The sequence below is a fragment of the Oreochromis niloticus genome, linkage group LG14, assembly GCF_001858045.2.
Source record: "Oreochromis niloticus isolate F11D_XX linkage group LG14, O_niloticus_UMD_NMBU, whole genome shotgun sequence".
NCBI classification, from domain to species: domain Eukaryota; kingdom Metazoa; phylum Chordata; class Actinopteri; order Cichliformes; family Cichlidae; genus Oreochromis; species Oreochromis niloticus.
This window is the reverse complement of record NC_031979.2, coordinates 31,820,504-31,837,942: the sequence shown is the minus strand read 5'-3', so window position 1 is coordinate 31,837,942 and position 17,439 is coordinate 31,820,504. Positions and strand designations below refer to the sequence as shown.

Below are 17,439 nucleotides of genomic sequence, written 5' to 3'. Positions count from 1 at the left end.
GCTCATCTAATAGCCCTCAGCTAATAGGTTTCATTTTTGGGGGGGTTTGGGGGGTTTTTTTGATTAAGATAACAGTTACTCACCGTAGATGAAACAAATTCAATTTTACAGCAGACTATAGTTGGCTACAATTAAAAATTTCACATGAACAGCCATGTCAGATGTGGCAACCTTCATTGGTCATTAACAAAGAGAGATTACTTGGTACTTGTGAGCTGAAGGTGATGTGTGTAATAAAGAGCTAGAAAAACGTGTAGCAGCACACAATGCAGAGGTAAGTACTTCTGCATGAGGGGCGTATGACTAAGGCAGGAAGACTGCAAATGGACTGTAAATTGACAAAAATGATAATGCGACATGGCAGACCATCATCATCGTGTGTCCGTGAACAGAATGTCATTGAGAAGTAAGAAATGTGATTTTTGCATTGAAGCGCAGCAGAGCGCTCAGCCCTGTCCCCCCCCCCCCTCCCGCCTCCACCATGGAAAAAAAAACCCAGAACAAACATTTCTCCTCTACGAGCCTTCTCGACTCCTAACCCCCTGAACTTTAAAGAGACCTGCAGATTCCCCCCTGGCAGTGAAGTCAAACAAGCTTGTGAGTGCTCATTATGTGTTGACTCCTCTCAGACCCCTGTAAGGCTTTCATTCAGGGTGGAGATGTGATCTATTACGCAGAGCTGTCTCTGGCCACAGCGGGCTTGCCTGGGCCGCTGGTGCAGCAGGAAGAGCCGCTTGGCCGCGGCCCTGTACTTCCGCGACATCAGGTTATAGACGACGGGGTTGATGGAGGCGCTAAGGTAGCAGAGAACCATGGAGGCCATGTTGAAGTTCTGGCTCAGCATGGCTGTTTCGTAGTCGTCCACCTGGGCGAAGAGGTTTCTGCCGATGTGGTACGGCAGCCAGCAGATGATGAAGGCCAGCACCACCACCACTGAGAGGGAAAGTTTGGAGAGATAAATTAGTTCGATAAAAGTTATATAAGTACACAGATATCGCTCTCATGTCTGTGCAGTAAGCTGAGGAAGCAGCTTATGTGGTGTTTTTTTGTGTTTTTTCACATAAAGAGCACTAAATGGCCACGCTGCAGACTATTTATCCCAGCTTCTTATCAAGCACACTGCTGCTCGTAGTCTTCGATCACTGGCTCAAAATCTGCTGGTTGTTCAGGTACAAGATTGAAGACTGGGGATGACAGAGCACTAAGGTGGCACTAAGGAACCGTCTCCTATTACAGTTATTTTTAGCTGACTGTGGACTCCTTTAAAAACCAGTTAAAAACATTTTTTTTGATGTTATACTGATTTATTTTACTCTAATTTATATACAGCAGTCTAACTTCCAGGTTTGTCCTGATGATGAGGTTAATATGCAGGCAAGCGTTAATGACTGCCTGCAGATAAGATCTGCCATAACATTATGGAAGCATTATGGATCTCCATAAGTCTCAGCACATAACCGGCGCTTCCAAAATGTGACATTGTAAAACTTTGCTTCAAATATGCATCCACTGGCTCTTTAGTAAAAAACAAGGCAAACAAAAAAGCACATTATCTGTTTTGGTATCCAGGTGGGTAGAGAGTTTCAGCGTTTATTAGTTCATTATTTTTACAGATATGTCTCTGTTTGTTTCCTGATTCCTGCCCAATACAGAAGAGACATGAAGATATTAGCAGGTATGAACAGACTCCTTGAATATTTGTGAATGAATGAGCAAAACTTATATATATATGATTGGAAAAGGAAAAAAACCCATCTTCAGTTCTAAAAATAGTAAAATTCTCATAAGACTCAGCTACTCTGCTTCATTATGTGGGAGTAGTTGGATCAGATTTAATGAATGGCAGCAATCATTTCAGATTGGTGCACTGATATATCTGATGTTCTACAGCAAAGACTTTTTTTCAGAAGACCAAAATAAAAATAGTACACACAAATATAGAAAACTCATGTGGCAAAAAAAAGTATCCAACTTACTTGGAGTAATTAAATTGTGTTCATGTTGAGCTCATTTATAACGAGAAGCTGATTAAGAAAATTGGTTTTTGGGATCTTTAAGTATCCTCAGATCTGTGGTCTACGCTTACCCTTGACATTTGTTAATGACCAGCAGCAATTACAGCTAAATCAAAAGAGCTTCTCTCCTTCTTCCCTGAAGTGACTGGAGACTGTAATTGGCTCCAACAATGAAGTCACATTTTCACGTAAGCAGGCCAATTAGAGCGCATATGCAGCAGAAAGCTTTGCCGAGAAGAAAAGACGCCACAAATCCAGCAAAGAGCAAAGTCAGAAACAGTGGGTGAGGTAATCACTGAGTCACCAGTATTGATCACGAAGCCCCTGCAGAATAAATTACTATCAACTTGTAATGGTGGAGCAATTTCCGTAAAGACCGTTATTGTTTGTTCAATAATAAAAATAGAAGTGGATGTAGCTCACATCGACCGAAATATTCCTAAATTAACAATGACAGTAATCCATAAATTTAAGACATTAATTGTAGATTTAGTATGAGACTCCTGAGATGTTAAAAAAATAAAAACCAGGAACCTGGCATGGAATTTTCCAATAAGGCTGATTCATGCAGGTCCCTCATGGTGACAGTCCAATTTGGGATTCAGTGGGTACAAATGGCATTGTGTTTGACGACACGAGCTCTGCACAGTGTATGCTCAGCTAATGAACAGCATTTATATCCTAATACATACACATTTAGTTAATGTGGACAGGCCTGGCCCGGGTCTTTAACTGTAAAACAGAGTTTCCTGCACAGTCTACCAGAACTGCAAATTAAAGCAAATAGTATTTGCAGTGGCAGGACGTGATTAGCTCCAGACAAAATAGAGTAATTAACCAGCTGGTATCAACAGCAGCACACATGGAACCAGCTTTCTCTTGATCAAGACAGAAGTAAAACAAGAGCAAATGATATATTTTAAGGTGAAACTACTAGCTTTTAAATCAGTTCACCGACATGTGTGGCAAATACTGTGGCAAAGGCAGTGCAGGAAAAGAGAAAACCTGAATTCAGACGTGTCCGATGTGTCTGCTGTTTGGCCTCAGCAGCAATAAAAAGGGACACTGATCATATAAACTGATGCCTCCCTGAAAAAAGGGGTTTTTTTTGTTTTCTTGTCTGTCCTGAAAGGTTGCACTGAATTTGGAAAAAAGAGCAGCTCCCTCCTCCTGTAATCAGCTGTAAAATCCACAAAAATTTAAGGAGCTGGTCTCATTTAAATGAATTAAGGTGTTTTTAAATGATTTGGAGACAGTTACTTCAGGCTGTTTTGCCCTGTTGTTGGCCCTATTTTTACATGTTTTGTACCTGAAATTCAAACACCTTTATATACTATTGAACAAGCACTCTGATGTACTTATTTTATATGTTTTGGTTGGGAGTATTTTTGTCTGTCTGTCTGTCTTGGTGAGGATGCTCTTGCAACATAGATTTATAATCCTAAGAGTCATTGTATCCTGGATAAATAAAGTGAAATAAAAAACAATAATGCCATTACTCTTGAATTTAAGCAGATTCTAGGAGCAACAGCAGAGAAAGCAAAATTTGAAGATCATGGAATACATTAAATTCCTCCGTTTTGTGCGAAATCAGTGATAATTATTATTTAAACGTTTATCTGCAGATGGCAAATGTGAGACTGAGTCACAGTGCTGGAACAGGTGGCTGTCTAATTCTTAAAAAAATCTCTCTGATGTACAAAATGGGACACTTTTAGAACCTGTAAAAACGTGCGTGCTCTGCTGGGAATCAGCATGCCAGAGATATATACTTCCTGCATTGATGGAAATGTTCTTACTCACCCAGGATCTTGACCGTTTGCCTGTGTGACCTCTCTCGGGCCAGCGCACAGGGGCCTTGCAGGTCATTTTTGCTCTTCCATAACTTGCACCCGATGGAGCCGTAGAGAAAGATGAGGCAGAGCATTGGGCAGAAAAAGTATGTGGTGGACACCCAGAGCATGATGTGCAGCTGTCCCGAGATGATAGCGTAGTTGGTGTGCTTGCACTGCCCCGTGTTGTAATCTGGGTGTGTTTCGTTGTCATACTCGACCCCTACCAAGAAGAGCGTGGGAGCTGCAGAGACCAAGGTGAAACCCCACAGGGCAAAGATGATGTACTGGACCCTGCGTCTGGTCACCACCACCTTGCTTCGGAGGGGGAAGCTGATGGCCAGGTAGCGCTCGATGCTCAGTGCCGTGATGTGAAGGATCGTGGCCGAAGTGCAGCCCTCAAAGATGTAGTGATACAAGCGGCACACGACTTCCCCAAAAAGCCAGGGCACATACTTCCACAAGCGGTACAGATCAAATGGCAGGCACAGGAAGATGATGAGGTCAGACACTGCCATGCTGGAGAGATAGAGGTTGGTGGTAGTCTTCATGTCCTTGAAGCGCTGGATGATGAGGATGGTCATGGTATTGCCTGTCACCCCGACAATGAAAATAAGGATGCAGATGACAGTGACAGGGATAAGGGTGGAGGTGGGGAACAGGGAGCCCTCGTAGTGGTGGTCATCTATGTTGTCCATGTCCTCTGCTCCACCAGCATGAGGTCTTGACCAGGGCATGCCAATGTCATTAAGTGCTGGCACAGTAAAGATCAAAATCTGGCCTCAGGGACCCACTGACAAGAGAAAAATTACATGTTAAAGAACCAAACCAAATGCCGTAGACTTTTCATTACTGCAGACATAATATGAATACTGAATTTGGATAAATCATAAATAAACTCACTGCACATAATAAAAATGCCACAATGACACTTGATGGTAATGAAAATGCAGAGTGATTTTAAGCATTGCACAAAACTAGATTTACACAAAACTACATAATAAATAAAGCACTGCAGGTTATAGTAAGTCATGCAAACCCACTAGTACAATACATTAAACCTTAAAAGGAAACTTGATGGTGTAAAATAAATTTTTGCTGGTGATGTTACCTTGCAAATGGAGAGATCTTTCAAAGTTGAAACTTTTTGCAGTCCCTGTTGTGGTTCTGTGTGAGCCGAAGGAGAGCAGCAGTGGCAGGAGGATCGCATTGAAGTGGCAGAGCCTGTCCTGGTGCTCAATAACTAGTTGAGCTGTGAGAGATGAAGAAAGGAGCACCTCCTCCACAGCACCCTCAGGAGTCCAGGAGTAACAGTGTGGCTCTCTGTTGTTTGCGTGTGTGTGCCTGGGTAATCTTTATAATCAAATGACAACAGGACAGATGATGGTGAAAGGCAAAAGACGGAAGGAACACCCTCCCCCCCAGATTGAGGATCATATTATTCTGGGTTGAACATGAACCCAAAAGACATAAACATATAAAAATGGCTCTTAATTCAATGATTCATGCAACAGTCAGTGTGCGTTTGCTGAGCTGTTCGGAAGTAGTGACTGAAAAATATGTTCTGTATCTGCTCCGCTGTCCACCAGCCCCATCTTTCTCTGAGTTAGGTATCATCTCAGGCTTGTTCTAACAAACCTTAAACTTCAACAACGAAGGTGAAGAAGGGACAGCGAAGTGGTTTTTTTCTTTGACTTTTCTGCTTAGTTAGGATTTTTAATAGAAGAATCAAAGCTTTAACTCGGGGTGACCTCCAGAGGGTATTGTGCTGAGTTCTTGACTCCACGTCCCACTAATCCATAAGGTTTAGAGACCGTTTTAAGGCTTTGGAGAGTGCTGATAAGTATGAATATTAGAAAACTGCAACCTCTATGTGAATTGAACTGTCCTGATTCTTCTGGAAAATTACATTCCTGAAGTGAATTGCAAACATGAGAGCAGAGGGGTACTTTCACTTCCTGAAACACCGGTTTTCTGATATTTCTTTCAAGCTAACACTTATCCCCACGGTCCAGATGACCGCTGCTTTGCTCTGTTGTTTCACAGCCACCACATCCATTACAACTCGATGAACCTTTCAGAAAAGAGACACACTGACATTAGGGTGTATTTGTGTGTTTACACTGAACTGGCCCATGACCAGATGAACCAGTCGGACCTAAGAAAGGGTCAGTGTGAAGCTCTCTCCTCTGTCATTGTTTGCGCTGTCACAGGGAGGCCTTGTTTGCTTGTTTTGAAAGGGTTTCCAATCCATCTTTCAACAACAGCCAATGTTGTCCACAATGCAGGAACCGAGATGAGTAAGCACACTTTCGCCTTCATTAATTACGCCATTTTTAGTTGTATTGCTTAGGTATGTTTGTGCAAAGAACAAAAAGTCTCCCATCCCCACAACTTCACACACTAGACTGAGCTTCAGAGTCACTATTATTATATCTTATGATGTTTTATACGATTATTATACAATTATAAACATTAAAAAAATCAGGACATTGAAGAATGTTAATAAACTTGTAATCTTTTAATCTTTTTAATCTTTTCTGTTTTTACATTTAACTCTAAATACCGTCGCCAGCCATCTCATTAGAGACGTTAACATCTAATCAGCCAATCACATGCCACAATCTCAATGCACTTTGGCACTGGGGTGCTAAAGTTCAAACTGAGTATCTGAATAGGGGAGAAATGTGATTTTAGCGGTTGAACGTGGCATTATTGTTGGCGCCAGATGAGCTGGTCTGTATTTTAAAAACTGCTGGTCTACTGGAATTTTTTTCACACAATTACGTCTGGGGTTTACAGAGAATGATAAAAGAAAGAGAAGAGGGTTTATGCAGTGAGTTGCAGCTCTCTGGGCAAAATGCCTTGTTGATGTCAGAGGTCAGAGGAGAATGGCCAGGCTGCTTCTAGCTGACAGGAAGGCAACAGTAAGTCAAATAATCACTTACTACAGCCAAAGTATGCAGAAAAACATCCCTGAATGCACAGCGTGTCACATCTTGAAGGAGATGGTCTACAGCAGCTAAGAACAGAAAAGCTACAATTTACAAAGACTCACAAAGCTGGATGATAGAAGGCTAGAAAAACATCGAATGGTGATGTTTTAGTTCCTGCTGAAACATTCAGGTCAGAATTTTGTGTTATGGTGTGGGGAAGGTTTTCGTGGCATATTTTGTGTTCCTTAGTAAACAAATGAGGGTCTTTTAAATGCCACAGCCCACCAGAGTTTCACTGATGGCCACGCCCTTTTCTTTATAACCACAGTGTAGCTGTAATCTTCTAATGGCTGTTTCCACAGAGACAATGTGCCATGTCACAAAGCTCAAACAACCCGAATCTGGTTTTGTGAATGTGAAAAGGAGTTCGTGTACTCAAATTGCCTCCACAGTCACCAGACCCCAACTTAATAGAGCTCCTTTGGGATGTGGTGAAATGGGAGATCCAACAAATCTGCACCAACTGTGTGATGATGTTAAAATGGGTCAAAATCTCACGAGGATTGTTTCCAGCATTTTGTTGAATCGATGCCACTAAGAATTCAGGCAGTTCAAGGCAAAAGGAGTCTGAACTGTTACTGGGAAACGTTTATTTCGACTGATCGCTCACTCACAAGGTGTTGCCACAGTGGATGGATCCAAGTTTGTTTTTCCTTTCTGATACAACCCTCCTAGGGATTGGTGTGTCATCCAGGCCTCTAACCAGTGAATGTATTAACCACTACACTATTCAGCCACTAAGGAGTGTATAGCAATCGAAATATAGTCCCTGAACACTTTTCCCATAATTCTGCTTCTTTTCTGGATGTGGCTAGAACAGCATTGAAATTTGGATCTTCACCCTTACCACCAGAGAAGCAGCAGTTCTTTATTGATCAAATTTTTCTAGTGACTGGAAAAAAGTTATAACCATCAGGAGATATAAAGAAGGGTGTTTGAGGTCCTCTTGCCCTCAAACACAAGCCAGTCGTTCAGACACAAGTGCTGCCAAAGTCATGTTGTGCACAAATAGGTAATCAAACACTCACGTGTACAAACTTGAAGCCGGACGAAGAATTATAAATCTTTTATTGTGCATGGATCCTTTGTAGATATCATGACTATACAGATACACTTTAGATACATATCTATGATTATACATTTTTCCCATAACGAACATTGTAAAGTGATATGTCTGGTAGTATGTATAGTATAACAAATTTTCATTTTGGAATGTACGGTGTATGAGGTAACTGCAAACATTAAAATTACATAAAAATGGTCTGTTTTGTGCATATTTTACTCATTTTTGTAGCATTTTGTTAATCTCCCCAGCCAAAGGTAGTAAGCCCCCGGGTGAAGAGGTGTTAAAATGGCACGCTTTGCAATTGCTATCAAAAATAGGAATTTTGAATTATTTTTTTTTTAAATGACAAAGAAGAGACATTTGCAGAATGTCTGAAGGACCAAATCATGTAATTATCCAGGATGTTTTGCAAGGTACCTGCATTTCATTTTGAAAGTTGCAACAGCAGTTATCTGCCCAAAACCAAACACTAGACTCTACAGCCAGATTACCACTGAAAACTCAGCTTAGCAACCTGTTACAAATACTTAACACACAGAGAAAAGGCAAATTTAGATTCACAGGAAGTACATGATAACACATTTTGTTTCAGCTTTCAATGATTCATGACTACTCAGGATTTTTTTCTTCTTTTAATGTTCTGGAGAGTATTAACTTATATTACTTCAATATCATAAAAAAATATACTTCACACATGTATGACTTGACAAAAAGAAACCAAAATAAATTTAATACATACAACTACTTTCCATTTCTCTCATGATTATGCATGTTTACTAAACACCAAATGAATTTTGCAAAAGTAAAATGAAACACATTGTAGTGTTTTCTAACACTAAAAGAAAACCATAACAACTGAAGAGAAATTAAGAAAAAAGAAAAAAAAAAAAATCTCCCAACGTTTTTTTCCTCTCCAATTAAGGCCTCTGAAACAACTTGTGATATTTTCCCTCTGGTTTTCTTTTTTCAAATCCTTTTTTTATTTTTTTTATTTATTTTTTTTCATTTTTGCTGATTAGCTGTTTCAGTGACACGTCATGTGATTCTACAACTTTTAAAAACACCCAAAACACATGAAGGGCTTTCACAATCTCAAAGTGTGTTCTATAAAATGCATCACAAGACCAAGACGCAGTCAGTCGAGGTTTTCTTTCACTAAGGTGCAAAATCAATTACTGGGGAGAACGAAATAAAACAGAACATACGAGAAAGCATACATTTTTTGTGCTGAACAACAATATCTCAGAGTAAAGCAGCTGCATGATTGTAAAAACAAGCTACAGTATAACTATATGATAGTAAAAATAATTAGAATTCACTGTTAGTTTGGTTTTTGTTTTCTAACTTTATATTGAGCATTTTTTTTCCTCAAACTTACAGATCCTTGTGTCTTCACTGTACAAAAATATACTAACATTTCTCCAGTCATTTTTGCATCCTTAAACATTCTGAACATCAAAAAGGTTGGAAAGTGCTAAATGAACGTCCTACTAATGTGAACAAGGTTAACTCTTCAGATTCTTCTTTCCCTAGACTTCTCGAACCAACTCCAGCATGGGGAATCACGTCCCTTCGTGTGGCCCTGAGGCCCTCCCAGCCGTGTACCGCAGTGGCACAAACTACATACAGTAAACACATCTGGACACACCTCACTGTGCAAACACTGGCCCACCAGGTCCCAGGATCAAATAGCACATAGGTTTACACCTACAGACCATTTTTGGAACACATCTATCAAAAACAGTTTCTTACTGGACACTTAAATGGAAATATAAATAATGACTATTCCTATACATTTTTATATATATGCGCCACTTCTCCCCATCCCAACGCAAACCCTATCCCTATGCTTTCTGAGTTCCTTTTGCACAGGAAGTTAATCGTGATGGATTAGGCATTTGGACTCAACAGATACCACAACCTTGGAGCGGGGTGACAGAGGCAGGAGAGTCAGGAAGGTATCACAGGTGCCAAATGAGACGTTACATCCTCAATTTATAACTTCCATTTAGCGCCCACTCACCCGCCCATCCTCCTGCTGCACCCCAGTTCAGCTAATGCAATTACTCCGTTGAAACTGGAGAATAGTAAGTACAAAATAAAGAATACAAAACAACAGAGAGACAGAGGGGCAGGGAAGAGTAAAGCTATAACCCTGAAGCTGGGGGGTGCAGACTGCTCATTTGATGACAAAGTATTGGATGACAAAAGCGATGAGAATGGCGATGACGGCAAAAACCATGAGGAGGAGGAAAGCGCACTGCTCGTCGCTCAGGCTCTGTCTGGCTCGGGTGGACTCCGTGCCGATCCTGGATCCTGAGCCGACCGCGCTGCCGGCCAGCGCCGGATCATTCCGCTGGGAGGAGAGGGTCACCGTGGGACTGTAGGGACCGCTCAGCTCCGGGGCGTCCTGGCACTGCCTGATAGCACATACTCGGAAACGATAGTCACTGTTGGGCTGCAGGTTCTGAACATGGAAGGTTGTGGCAGAGCCTTTGTAAGCCTGAGAACAGGAGAGAGGAAGAGATTAAAAACAGTATATAAAATTATAGAATACATTTAAAGAAGCTGTACTGAACAACAAAGATGAAAATTAATCTCTTTCTTACTGCTTCTGAGTAACTTCAGTGACAGAAATAATGAAAATACACTTGTATCTCTTCTAACTTTTATTATTTTTCCAATTGACAGAGTATTTTTGATTCTTTTCATTAGACTTGTCCTGTTTTTCGCCTTGGAAGACGTAGGAAGCCATCTGCCTCAGCCGTCTGTCCAGCTGACACACCCACAAGTTTTTAGAGGACCTTGTGAACCTGATCTGCTTGGTTGCCGTAGTGACACTTTCTTTGATTCTCTTTAATGAGTGAACAAACATTTCATTTGAAGCCTAAACTTTAATTAAGCCCACCACATAAAATCAAAATCAAAAACAATTGCACAAAAAATTACAGCAGGAGGAGGATATGAGCAGTGTTATTTAAATACTGGATGTCAAACTAGCAGTGATACAAAAATTACTTTCTTAAATATGGGTTTTGAATCCAAGCCACCAAGACTGACAAAGAGGGAAACAAAGGGGGATGGTAGCCATATATTTTAGCTTCCCGATTCAATTGCCATATATGATGTGGTGAGATTAGCATAAGCCTGCAGAGGCCATTATTTCATGTTAACATGGCCACAGGCCATTGAGAGGGATGAATGTGGTGGCAGGGGTTAGACACCTGGTATACCTCATGGATCAATGACCTTTGCGCATAATGGGCAATTTAAAGCCAGCAGTGAGTAATACAGAGTGCTGCTAAGCCACAGCAAAAGCATCAAGGCCCTGGGATCCATCTGTATCCCACTCTGCATAAAAAAGGCCACTGTGATGTATGGTGGGTCACATGAAGGTAACACAGAAGGACATAAAACACAAAGGAGGGGTACGAAACCTTCACACGACAACATCTGTACCTGTTTAAAATCTGAATTTCCTATCATACACTGCAAGCTGTAGATTACTGGGTCCCCCTTCATAGGCGGTAGGGCCTCCCACGTGACTTCGCAGGAGTTATCATCCAGACGCTCCACTTTAGGGGCTGGAGGGTAAAGTTGGAAATGAAAGAGAGGGAAAACAGTGAGCAGTGATGAAGACAAGCAATACAGGCGACTACTTATTTAACTGCTTTAAAATAGACTAATAGAAATGTACAAAAAAAAAAAAAAAAACCCCAACAAAACATCACTGACAGCATTAGAACGGTACACACATGTAGACCTATGCAACACACTCTGCAGCTGAAAAATTAGGCCACTGCAGTCAATCCACATGGACTCCCATGTTAAATGGCCAGCTTTAGAGCATTTAAACACATATTTAGAGCCTGACACAGTTTGCCCCTTGATGGCAACTTTACAGTAGTGAAATATCTAACCAATAATCAATCAATGCAGTCTTGCTGTGTGCCTGTCCAAGAAGTCTGCATCAAATTGCACTTGAGTTCTGAAGATTAAAATCTGGCATTTTATTAGTGTGTTACTTAACACTAGTTAGCAGCCATGTGTGTTTGCAATTAGCACCGTTTATAACAGTAGCCTGCTTTGCAAACTGATCCAAGTCCTCCCTCTGATCTAAACATGGTCAATTCTGGCTATTCAACATCTAAAACACTACCGGTGGTTATATCCAGGCTATGAAATGGCTTCATTTAAACACAGGTAAACTGAACTGCTATTTATCTGAGATTCCCTTTGAAGGGTGGTACATTACTGCAATGGAAATGTGTAAAAAGGCTTCTCTGGATTAAAGTAACCAAAACACCATTTGAAGTGAACCCCACATAATGTGTATTCTACAAAATAACGGGATGTAGCTTTGTTGACAAAATAGTAACAGACATCAAAGTTCCCAAACACTTTTCAAACATGAAGTAAACTCCCACTTTGAATGCGAGCTTTGGGGGATTTCTGAAAATGGAGCTCCTTCAGACACTCCTAGCTTTAATACAAGAGTACTTGCTTTTATATGAACAGTGACTCAAGCTGATGGATAAAAAAGTGAATTTTAGAGAACTTAATGTGACTGTTCCCCATTAGCAGAGTACCTAACTGTGAGTCATGCTCTTCCTTAGGTAGGTGGCAATTTGAGCAAAAACAATAAAAAAAAAAAATACGTGGTTGTACTGGACTGGCTGAAAGTGGCCTGGTAATGCATGAAGAGATGGAGCGGCAAGTAGCATTTTAGTCCTTTGTGCCTTTGTGATATGAGACGTTAAACTCAGTGCTGAAATGGCTTGTCTAAATTCAAACTGTCTATATTTGAGAGTCCACTTCACTGTGTGGGGAGACCAGCAGTGTTGAGTAACACTGACAATCTGGCACATGACTGCCTGATTCAAAAGAGGTGCCGCACTGAGAATAAAGCCTACGTCCTCATTACTGACTTCAACGCGTAGGATCAAAAGAGGCTCTGCAGAGGCTGGCAGAGACCAGACCACAGAGCTGATCTACACGACTTTTGATGAGAGCAGACGAGTGAATCTGTGGCAGTTTGGTCTTACTCAAATGCAAGTCAAGCTTGGGTCACCTCAGGTTAAAAGATGAGCACACAGTGTCAAGCTGTGAGTGTCTGTAAAGATAGTAGGAACTGTTTAATGCTTAGGATAGGCAGAGAAAGAAAAAAAATGTGGCACTGTACCTTTCAGAGGAGCTGGAGGAGAACGTGGGGTAGTGAATGTGTAAACATTGGAGAAGGGCCCTTCGCCCGCCTCATTAAAGGCCTGGATGCGGAACGTGTAAGAGGTAGACTCATTAAGCCTCTGGACTTTGTGTGTGTGGCATGGTCCTTTATACAAGGATATAAATCTGCAATGACAGGAACATGGAAAAAGAGAAAGGATTTAATGAGCAAAGGACAAATATTAGAAAAAGCAAATGGCATGAGTGACTTCTCTATCTGAAAGTATAGAGTGGCAAAAGGTATATCATCAGTTCCTGTCTCCTTCTGCTTCCAAGGCAATTTGTCTGGTGCTTTATTTTCAATCACCCCACCCTCTTGAATACAGTTATCTGCAGCTTTTGCTCAAACTCCAGTCTCCCTTCTTATTGGTTTATCTCTTGTCAGATCGCTTTCTCCCACCTGAATAATGACCGACTAACCTGCCATTCTTGTCCCCCATGTGCAGCTGATACTGAAGGGCATCTGAGGTGGCTTTGGCTGGGCCGTCACCCCACTTGAGCCTGAGGGTCTGGTGGCTGAAGGCGGTGCACTCCAGGCGGGGGGGCTGTGGGGGCAGGGGCTTTGTCTTCAGCTTAAAGGTGTGACTAAAGGGGCCTGCTCCCAGGGTATTAAGGGCTTGGATTCGAATCCTGAGGAAGAAGAAGAAGACATGACACCAGAGAGCAGGAAAGGTGTCGTAAAACACTGCAGTGACAACCAGAGGACCTTTATGTCCTTGACTTTATATTTTCTGTACAAATTCACTGAAAGTTGACAACAAATTCATTCATCTCAGTCCCTCTTAAAATGTTAATCCATGAACTCAGTCAGCATTTCTGTCTTGTTTAGAACAATAAAACACATTCAAATATCCAGCCAACAGAAAAATGTTTGATGTCTTGTCTGGAACCCAACTGCTTTCTAAACAGTTGCCAGCCCTCTTCACAATAGACAAGGTTTACAGATGTAACCAATTACATCTGCCCAAGTTGTCCCCTTTGACATCTTTTGGAACAAAGCATCACAGACCAAGAGAATCTAAAAGCGTGGCGTGTCCAATTTGTATCACATGTTATGCCGCATGAGCACTGAGACAATTTAAAAACTGCTCTTTCTGCCTTACATCTGGAAAGTTCTTAGTGGTGTAGCATAACTACGATGCTACCTTTAAGACTTGCACCAACCTGTAGCTGGTGTCAGGCTGTAGATTTTGGATGACGTGTTTGGTGACCGGACCAACAACAATAGGTTGTCGCTCTCCGATGTCAATCAGGTAGGAAGTGATCTCAGAGCCGTGATCGCACGGAGGGTCCCAGCAAATACCCAGGCAGGTGGACGGAGAGTAGACCGGCTGTGGCCGGGACTCACTCTCCTCCTCTTCCTCATCTTCATCCGCATCCACTGGAGTATCGTAACTTCGCAGCTCAGACTCTTTGAGCACGTATATGTTGCTGACAGCAGCAGGCACAGTGCAGGGCGTCAGGCAAAACACTGCCTCGCTGAAGGGACCCACACCAGCCACGTTCACAGCCTGTTAATAAGAAACAAGATTGAGCCCAAGAAGTTGATATCAAGTACCACTTGTGGTGTGGAAGAACACCTGTGCAGCATTTACGTTTGACCACAAGATGGAGTTCCAATGTAAATGTAAACAATTTTACTCTTCAGTCAAGAACATGCTAAAAATTAAATGCACCAAACAATTATCCAAATGATAACATCCCCAAAATGAGAGAAAACCTCAAATGATGACATTTAGTAACGCTGCAGAAATGATTACGAGTACTGACATTAAAAAAAACAAAAACATAAAAACAACTCTTCCACTCCAGCAGTCTCAAAGGATCAGAGAACTGATGCAGAACTGTTTCAGTTATTTCCTACTCTGCTGGCCTAGTGAGTTTTATGTTCTCAAATTAAATTAAAGTTAAAATTATTCATTTTACTGGGAGTCCTTCGGATTATTATGAGATTCTCAGAGAATATATCACACTGAAATAAGGTCATAAGATAGCATAATAGTCTTTATATAGTGAAAGATGATGTATAATTCTGCTTTAGACTTTTATTTTAACCATGGTGAAGACTGAAAAAAGGGGGGGAAAAGCCTAGAAATCAAGAAATAAAATCGTAAATAATAAAGCACTCACTTGCACCCGGCAGAAGTAGTTGGTTGCAGGCAGTAGGCCTTTCATTTCATGACTGAGGCCTGGACCACTATAACAAATCTGCATGCTACCCTCAGCTGCTCCCCACTCCAGACGAAACTCTGTCACCGGAGCTCCATTACAAGGAGGGGCCTAGATCCCAAACAAGAAATGAATGAGGATGATGCATGCAGCACTCAATTTTGAACACATTAGTTGGGGCAGCCAGTCTTACCTCCCAGCTCACAACAACACAGCTGGAGGACTTGCATGTGGTGGAGGGAGCTTTGCACTGCTCAGGGGCCCCGGGGCCAGTCGTAACCTCAAAGCGCTCCGAAAGAGGGCCAAACTTTTCACATGAAAAGAACAAAACTAGTTTATACAACTAGAAATTTCCAGATTACACTTTTAAAATGTATTTACAAATTCAAAGCACACTGGGAAAAATAATGAAATCCCTTCCAGTGTTATTCAGTATTAATAGTCTCTCACCCCAGCCTTGTTTGCTGCCTTGAGCCGGAAACTATAGGTTTTGCCAGGCATTAACCCTCCTACAGAGCAGTCCAGCTCCGGACCCTGGTAAACCTCTTTGCTTTCCTCAGACTGTGGCCCGCTCATTTCTATACTGTAGCAAGAGACCGGGCTTCCTCCGTCTGCCTGAGGAACACCTAGGAAATTTGTGCAAACAAGTATTTATAAAAATCAATACACTTTGGGAGGAAAAAAAAAGCACTGTCCAAGAAAAATAACAGTGTATAAACAAAGCTAAAATGTACAAACAGCAAAATAATAGCAACTGTACAATCAAAGATTAGTGCTCTGAGGTTTGTTCACCAGACAAATAAATGCATCAACAGAAGCCAGAGATACATCCCACACACATCTAAGTTGGAGAGGAATGACTCACCCCAGCGCAGTTGCACCTCCCTGGCTTTGGGCTTGCCCACCAACCGAGGGGGCTGGCATTGCCCCGGGGGCACTGCGGGAGTCTGGACCTGCAGGGTCTCTGACAGCTTGCAAGTAAAGACAACACACCAATTAAGACCCACAGAAAATAACAATTTCACACTCTGACTCTCTCCTCTTACAAAACACACAGGACACAGATTGTCATTTTCACCGGCTTATCAGACCGACTCAGGCTACAGCAGTCCGAAGAGGAGACGAATGTGAACGCATCGATCAAAGGACATGAGCATACAGAAAGTTAGACAGACTGTCTCACAAGTGAATTATACACTCAAATTCTGTGACAAAAGAAAAGAAAAAAACCCATGTGAGTGTTATGTCACATTGCGCTGCACCAAAAAGCAGGAACTCGCCACCATGACTCATGTTTCTTTACCAGCTCCATCTTGAATAAATGCATGCACAAACAGCTGATGAAGAAATTAATGAAGAGCGTCTGTGAACTGAACTAATTAAGAAAAACATCCTCTGACACATGCAGGGAGGGTTAATCGATTAGCAGGCTTTGTCTTGTACTTACACACCAGGAAGCATAGTCTAATATCCAACATAAGCAACTGACTGAATGACAATTTCCTATTAAAACTTGCCATAAATAGATTGCATATCTAGAATGATTTGTGTCAAATTAATCAAATCATCACTGCCTGCTTACTCACAACACTTTGAATAACAGCTCAGAAATGCATCATTCATAACCAAAATAATAATAATAATTATAATAATAATAATAACAGTAAGAAGAAGAACAACAGGAAAAGGGGCTAACACCTAGTGTGATTCGGCTTATTTAACCCAACAACATTTAGATAAGATAAATAAATGTCTGCTACATTTTCTAATGTTTCTAACGGTAATCTCAGTCCATGTGTATGCATATCATTTAAAAAACAAAAACAAAAAAAAAAGCAAAACAAAACAAAAAACGCCCCAAAAACAACAGATATATCTTATCCTCCCTTTTCTCCCTGCAATCAAATAAATATGTAACTGATGCATCAAACTCTGAATTCCTGTGGTGAAACAAGGCTATGTGCGCAACCATGTGCACACGTGTACTGACGTTGAATGACTCACCGGGCTCTGCCCCCCCTCGCTCATGCAGTAAACTCGCGTCTGGTAGGAGCAGCCGGGCTTCAAGCCCTCACACACATGTTCCAGAGCTGGCCCTGAGTACACCTGCCCCCACGGTGAGCCTAAGTGGAAAAAAA

The 17,439-nt window shown here is 41.5% G+C and overlaps 2 protein-coding genes across 5 annotated transcripts in view; both read right to left on the bottom strand.

Annotated features, from left to right (window-relative positions):
• Positions 1-532: 532 nt before the first annotated feature.
• mlnr (motilin receptor) lies at positions 533-6,552 on the bottom strand. Its single transcript, XM_003450150.5, has 3 exons — positions 4,959-6,552; positions 3,819-4,640; positions 533-933 (listed from the first exon to the last, which is right to left on the bottom strand). Exons 2-3 carry the CDS (start codon positions 4,582-4,584, stop codon positions 626-628), a joined length of 1,074 nt encoding a protein of 357 aa, XP_003450198.1. The 5' UTR covers positions 4,585-4,640; positions 4,959-6,552; the 3' UTR covers positions 533-625.
• Positions 6,553-7,894: 1,342 nt separating this feature from the next.
• Positions 7,895-17,439, bottom strand: part of fndc3a (fibronectin type III domain containing 3A) — a 45,679-nt gene continuing 36,134 nt past the window's right edge. For all 4 annotated transcript variants that reach the window (XM_013274383.3, XM_013274384.3, XM_025898061.1 and 1 more), the window contains 10 exons: positions 17,306-17,424; positions 16,167-16,272; positions 15,752-15,927; positions 15,495-15,608; positions 15,263-15,412; positions 14,297-14,643; positions 13,553-13,762; positions 13,092-13,258; positions 11,369-11,493; positions 7,895-10,412 (listed from right to left, as the gene is read on the bottom strand). In XM_013274383.3, coding sequence (XP_013129837.1) covers positions 10,089-10,412; positions 11,369-11,493; positions 13,092-13,258; positions 13,553-13,762; positions 14,297-14,643; positions 15,263-15,412; positions 15,495-15,608; positions 15,752-15,927; positions 16,167-16,272; positions 17,306-17,424 — 1,838 coding nt within the window. In that variant the 3' untranslated portion in view covers positions 7,895-10,088. The remainder of the gene's footprint in view (positions 10,413-11,368; positions 11,494-13,091; positions 13,259-13,552; positions 13,763-14,296; positions 14,644-15,262; positions 15,413-15,494; positions 15,609-15,751; positions 15,928-16,166; positions 16,273-17,305; positions 17,425-17,439) is intronic.

Coding starts and splice junctions, on each gene's coding strand:
- mlnr (XM_003450150.5), bottom strand. CDS start 4,584: ATGCCCTGGTCAAGACCTCATGCTGGTGGAGCAGAGGACATGGACAAC. Junction 934..3,818: donor GCAAACGGTCAAGATCCTGG/GTGAGTAAGAAC, acceptor TTTCCCTCTCAG/TGGTGGTGGTGCTGGCCTTC.